The 6,826-nt window shown below is 44.5% G+C and overlaps 1 protein-coding gene across 1 annotated transcript in view; it reads right to left on the reverse strand.

Annotated features, from left to right (window-relative positions):
* Positions 1-1,571: 1,571 nt before the first annotated feature.
* The window catches only part of LOC311114394 (calmodulin-regulated spectrin-associated protein 2-like), a gene marked incomplete at its 5' end in the record, with an annotated part of 78,054 nt that continues 72,799 nt past the window's right edge, over positions 1,572-6,826 (reverse strand). Inside the window, 3 exons of the mRNA XM_084189651.1 lie at positions 1,572-1,887; positions 1,986-2,104; positions 2,266-2,390. Coding sequence (XP_084045777.1) covers positions 1,585-1,887; positions 1,986-2,104; positions 2,266-2,390 — 547 coding nt within the window. The 3' untranslated portion in view covers positions 1,572-1,584. The remainder of the gene's footprint in view (positions 1,888-1,985; positions 2,105-2,265; positions 2,391-6,826) is intronic.

Raw genomic sequence — 6,826 nt, forward strand, 5'->3', positions numbered from 1 at the left:
TGACAAAATACTGTATATAATGTACAGCATAAACACGGCTTTTCTCCAAAATAATAATAATGCCAGTTTCCTTCCATAGGTTAGAGGAATGTAACATGTTGAAGCATAATGTAACAGATGTTGTGAAAGTCCAGTAGGAATGTTTCATATTTCTGTGATCTACATTATGTAAGTATGCAGTTATACAACAACAAATACTGCAATCTACAGTGGGAAAGCATCATGAATTGCTATTGATGAATTACTCTCAATTGTATATGTACACATACATGTATTGAGGACTACTTAGAGTGTAAATGGAATTCAACAGTTAAGATACTATCCACAATAAAGTAAAATGCTTTTGAATATCTGTGAGGTCCAAACACATACTGTATCCCAACAAGGACTTTTATAAGATATTTTCTCTGAATTGCACAGGCTCATGACACAATTTGTGAAACTTGCTGCTATTCTAAAGCTTGAAATCGTCCTGTCAGTGACATTGAAAAGTGATTACACACGTACATTTTTTAAACAATAAAAGGCCCCATATCCGTCCATATTAAATGATAAACGCTAGTTTGACTCATTCATTTTGAATGGAATTGGTATTATATACAAACTAAATGAACTTATACAGTTATATAGTCTTTACGTATATTTATATTTATGTCAATGAAATTTAAAAAGCCTTTAAAAGACTTCCAAAGCCTTATCAAAAACATAAAATATATTAAGTCAGTTGCTGACATTCCCGTGAACTAGATGATACTTAAATCAATGATTTACTAGTTCTTATCGAAAGTAACGACAACCCAATTCTGAGGTATTCTCCTCACTCAATCTTGGCACTTATTTACACATTACACAAACCCAACTGCTCACTCTCCTCTTTCAGCCAGAGAGAAAAGCAAGCCTCACACACAGCCAATTGTCCTGTACTCACAAAAACATCACAACTGGCGCTTAAATATGACATAATCGCTGCACTTTCATATGACACACAAAACAAGCATAAGGCCAAACATGATGAACAGGGAGACCTCAAACTCTGTCTATTTCAGAGAGATGACATTCAGTGCTTCAGTGGTCTGATTCAGTAAGGCCTTCATCAGCCCCCCCCTTTTTTGGGCACATGAGAACATGGACACCCACGCATGCTGACGAACACACACACGCGTGCTCCATTAGAATGACTCTGGGTCCCACACACACAGTCTTGCATAACAACAACAATGTCCCTTGAGACTTGTGTTTTTTTTTTTTCTACATTCCAGTTGTGCATAATTTCAGCAGTGTTCTCTTAAGAAGAAAAATCCTTCTACATAATCATTCAATTATACTGTATATAAGATATCAGACCCAGATGAATGCTGAGTGTAAGTGTTCATGGAATATCTTACTGGCAAAGAACATTAGAAAGCTGGACTCATTAGCACCGTTCATACCAAACCAGACCCTGTAATATCCCAGGTCATACCCAGACCTGGGTCCGTTCCGTGGTCGGATAACCCACAAAGCCTCCCCTCAGTCCTCAACTATAACCCAGGACACCTAGCAACAATATCCTTGGTTTGTTATGAAAACGGCTTGTTGCTGTGACTACTTGAGACTACCCAGTTTCTTGGGTGTGCCCTGTTTCTTGGTCTGCCACAGGTGGGGGGTGATGGTGATGGCGTCTACACTAGCCGACATGGTCTTGGCCGGGATGTGGCTGAACTGCTTCCTGTCCGAGTTGTACTTGTACAGTCCCTCGATCATCTTGGCCGTGATGCTCTTGGGCCCGATGCCCGCCAGCTTGGTGATCTCCTCCGTCTCTGGACAGTAGGAGTACACCGAGCGGAACTGGCAACCCGTGTCCCGGAATAGAACCAGGAAGTTATTGGCCCCCGACCTCTCCATTTCCTGAAAGAGATAGGGAAGGAAAAGAAAGGAACAAAACGTGAAGTAAAAGAGTAAAGTAAAATGAGAGAAAAAGAAACAGTGTACATCAAACTGCCTACATCTATTATCTTGTTCTTCTGCTCTTCGTTGACCTTGCCCGCCAGGCAGCAGTGGGCCAGTGCATTCTGGATGATATACTTGTTGGACTTGGCACTGGGCTCCTTGTACAGCTTTGGGCCTGAGGGAAGAAACAGATACCAGCATAAGGAATGCAGTGACAAACTACCAGAAAGTCAGAACAGCCTGTTCTACACATGGACCACAGAGCTCCGGTATACTGCAGTAGTGTGGTCTCCTTTTGAAAGCAGAATACTGTGATTGTAGTGTAGCGGGCCGTACCTGTGTACTCTTGGTTGGAGGGAGTGGAGGAGGTTGTGGACTCGTTCTCCCAGTCCTTCTCTCCATTACGAGACGGGCAGGACGACAGATTGCCCTCCGCAGAGTCTGGCCTAGCAGAGTCTGGCCTAACAGAGTCTGGCCTAGCAGAGTCTGGCCTAGGGATGTACACACACACACACACACACACACACACACACAGTACAACGACACACACACACACACGCAGACACACACACACACACACACACACACAGGAACAAGAAAAAACACATGCCAGAACACACAGAATAACAGACACACACAGAGACACGTTCACAAAAAACAGACACAGAGACACAGACAGACAGACACAGAGAGACAGAGAGAGACAGACACAAAGACACAGACACAGAGACAAACACATAGACAGACACAGAGAAACCAGGTCAGACACTGTGACACAGTTCTCCCAGGCAGCCCTCCTTGTTCCCTCCTATTACATCCTGCACAGTGATCTCTCAGATCAGAGGCATGTGCACTAGAGCAAAGCAAAGCTACAGTCCAGTCCTTCATTCTGTCTGCTAGGATATGGAGCAGAGACACTGCCGTAGGCTGCAGCAGCTTTAGGCAACAGTACAGTAACAAGACACACAGTATCCCACTGCAGCAGGCACCCTCATGTCCCAGGTCCAGGCTCAGTCATGTCCTGGTTGGGGTTAGGGTTCATGTGTAACCTAGGTCCAGGCTCAGTCATGTCCTGGTTGGGGTTAGGGTTCATGTGTAACCTAGGTCCAGGCTCAGTCATGTCCTGGTTGGGATTAGGGTTAATGTGGAACCTAGGTCCAGGCTCAGTCATGTCCTGGTTGGGGTTAGGGTTAATGTGTAACCTAGGTCCAGGCCCAGTCATGTCCTGGTTGGGGTTAGGGTTCATGTGTAACCTAGGTCCAGGCTCAGTCATGTCCTGGTTGGGGTTAGGGTTCATGTGTAACCTAGGTCCAGGCTCAGTCATGTCCTGGTTGGGATTAGGGTTAATGTGTAACCTAGGTCCAGGCTCAGTCATGTCCTGGTTGGGGTTAGGGTTCATGTGTAACCTAGGTCCAGGCTCAGTCATGTCCTGGTTGGGGTTAGGGTTCATGTGTAACCTAGGTCCAGGCTCAGTCATGTCCTGGTTGGGGTTAGGGTTCATGTGTAACCTAGGTCCAGGCTCAGTCATGTCCTGGTTGGGGTTAGGGTTAATGTGTAACCTAGGTCCAGGCCCAGTCATGTCCTGGTTGGGGTTAGGGTTAAGGCGTCCACATGCTTCCCAGCCAAAACACTTCTGTAGAGTTGGTGTATATATTATGATGACATTTTGTGACGTTTTTGTTTGCTTTGGACTTCGGCTATTCGGGCACAGCATTTTTTTTCTGGAGGCAAGCCGAAGTCGGTGATTGGTCAAGTCGGTGATTGGTCAACAGTAGGGATTCATCAATAAAGTCTTTGTTGTCATTCAACGAATAATAATAATAATATGCCATTTAGCAGACGCTTTTATCCAAAGCGACTTATAGTCATGCATGCATACATTTTTGTGTATGGGTGGTCCCGGGGATCGAACCCACTACCTTGGCGTTACAAGCGCCGTGCTCTACCAGCTGAGCTACAGAGGACGAGAGATGACTTGTTTTCATGCAAATTTTTTCTTTGAAAAATACTGCACCTAACATCTTAGTTAGATGTAAAATTGTGCGACTAAGATCTCCTCTGCAAAAATGTCAAAATGAATGACAGATTTGGGCACCTGTATACAGCCATTCTGAAATTAGCCCACCAAACTACCTAATCCCCATATTGTTATTTATTTTGCTAATTTGCACCCCAGTATCTCTATTTGCACATCTATCATTCCAGTGTTAATACGAAATTGTAACTATTTGCACTATGGCGTATTTATTGCCTTACCTCCATAACTTACTGCATTCGCAAACACTGTATATATATTTTCTGTTGTATTTTTGACGTTATGTTTTGTTTACCCCATATGTAACTCTGTGTTGTTGTTTTTATCGCACTGCTTTGCTTTATCTTGGCCAGGTCGCAGTTGTAAATGAGAACTTGTTCTCAACTGGCTTACCTGGTTAAATAAAGGTTAAATAAAATAAAAAATGATTGAGTCATCTTAGATTAATTTGGACTATTTTGAGGAAGTGTATGGTGTCTAAAAATGGACAAACCATAGTATTGCATTTTTCAAGTGAAGGGAGTATGCGTGCACAATCGTTTGGTTCGGCTAGGCGCCAGCATACAAAACAAAGGGACTGTGATCCATGTGATGTGTTTTGGGGGACAACTGTGATTCAGAGGGAGTCTGGCTGTGGGAGTCAGTGCCTGGGACGGGAAAGTGTCTGCCTGCTGCAGCTTGGATGGCTCTGGGTCTAGTATAGAGGCAACAAGAACACACAGCAGCTAAACATAGAGCAGTTATCATGGAGCAGTTATCATGGAGCAGCTAGTCTGGAGAAGTTATCATGGAGCAGCTAGTCCGGAGAAGTTATCATGGAGCAGCTAGTCTGGAGCAGCTATCATGAAATAGCTAGTCTGGAGCAGGTATCATGGAGTAGCTATCATGGAGCAGTTATCATGGAGCTGCTAGTCTGGAGCAGTTATCATGGAGCAGTTATCATGAAGCAGCTAGTCTGGAGAAGGTATCATGGAGCAGCTAGTCTGGAGCAGTTATCATGGAGCAGTTATCATGGAGCAGCTATCATGGAGCTGCTAGTCTGTAGCAGTTATCATGGAGCAGCTAGTCTGGAGCAGCTATCATGAAATAGCTAGTCTGGAGCAGTTATCATGAAGTAGCTATCATGGAGCAGCTAGTCTGGAGCAGTTATCATGGAGCAGCTAGTCTGGAGCAGCTATCATGAAATAGCTAGTCTGGAGCAGTTATCATGGAGTAGCTATCATGGAGCAGCTTGTCTGGAGCAGCTATCATGAAATAGCTAGTCTGGAGCAGCTATCATGGAGTAGCTATCATGGAGCAGTTAGTTTGGAGTAGTTATCATGGAGCAGCTAGTTTGGAGCAGTTATCATGGAGCTGCTAGTCTGGAGCAGGTATCATAGAGCAGTTATCATGAAGCAGTTATCATCGAGCAGGTATCATGGAGCAGCTTGCATGGAGCAGCTAGCATGGAGCAGTTATCATGAAGCAGCTAGGCTGGAGCAGGTATCATGAAGCAGCTAGTCTGGAGCAGGAATCATGGAGCAGCTATTCTGGAGCAGCTAGCATGGAGCAGTTATCATGGAGCAGCTAGTTTGGAGCAGCTAGTCTGAAGCGGATATCATGAAGCAGCAAGTCTGGAGAAGCTATCATAAAATAGCTATCATGGAGCAGCTATTTACATTTTAGTCATTTAGCAGACGCTCTTATCCAGAGCGACTTACAGTTAGTGAACACATATTTATATATTTTTTTATACTGGCCCCCCGTGGGAATCGAACCCACAACCCTGGCGTTGCAAACGCCATGCTCTATCAACTGAGCCACATCCCTGCCGGCCATTCCCTCCCCTACCCTGGACGACGCTGGGCCAATTGTGCGCCGCCCATGAGTCTCCCGGTCGCGGCCGGCTGCGACAGAGCCTGGATTCGAACCAGGATCTCTAGTGGCACAGTTAGCACTGCGATGCAGTGCCTTAGACCACTGCGCCACTCAGGAGTACATGGTACCGCTAGCATCGAGCAGTGTCATGGAGCAGCCTCAGAGCAGCGCTACAGCCGAGAAAGAGCAAAGTCGGTCAGGCAGAAAGCGGAGCAGAGGCAGGAAGCTAAAGGCATCATGTATGAATTGAGGCAGAAGCAGCTGTGGTACTGAGGAGAATGATTCTGTTGTTTTAAAATAGGTCATTGGCCATCATTTAACTGATACAGCATGCATGTGAAATAACATCTATTATCAATCAATCAAATGTATTTTATATAGCTATTTTTACATAAAAAACATATAGATGTGTTCTCTATGTCTCAGTTCATACTTAGAATTTATGTTAGTATACTGTATGTGGCTTGCTCAAACATTATCAAAAAATATATGTGAGTTCTTTAAATAAACTCAGCAAAAAAAGAAACGTCCCCTTTCAGGACCCTGTCTTTCAAAGATAATTTGTGAAAATCCAAATAACTTCACAGATCTTCATTGTAAACACTGTTTCCCATGCTTGTTCAATGAACCATAAACAATTAATGAACATGCACCTGTGGAACGGTCGTTAAGACACTAACAGCTTACAGACGGTAGGCAATTAAGGTCACAGTTATGAAAACTTAGGACACTAAAGAGGCCTTTCTACTGACTCTGAAAACACCAAAATAAAGATGCCCAAGGTCCCTGCTCATCTGCGTGAACGTGCCTTAGGCATGTTGCAAGGAGGCATGAGGACTGCAGATGTGGCCAGGGCAATAAATTGCAATGTCTGTACTGTGAGACGCCTAAAACAGCGCTACAGGGAGACAGGATGGACAGCTGATCGTCCTCGCAGTGGCAGACCACGTGTAACAACACCTGCACAGGATCGGTACATCCGAAACATCACACCTGCGGGACAGG

This window comes from Coregonus lavaretus, assembly GCF_964263955.1.
Source record: "Coregonus lavaretus genome assembly, contig: HAP1_SCAFFOLD_543, whole genome shotgun sequence".
Classification (NCBI taxonomy): domain Eukaryota; kingdom Metazoa; phylum Chordata; class Actinopteri; order Salmoniformes; family Salmonidae; genus Coregonus; species Coregonus lavaretus.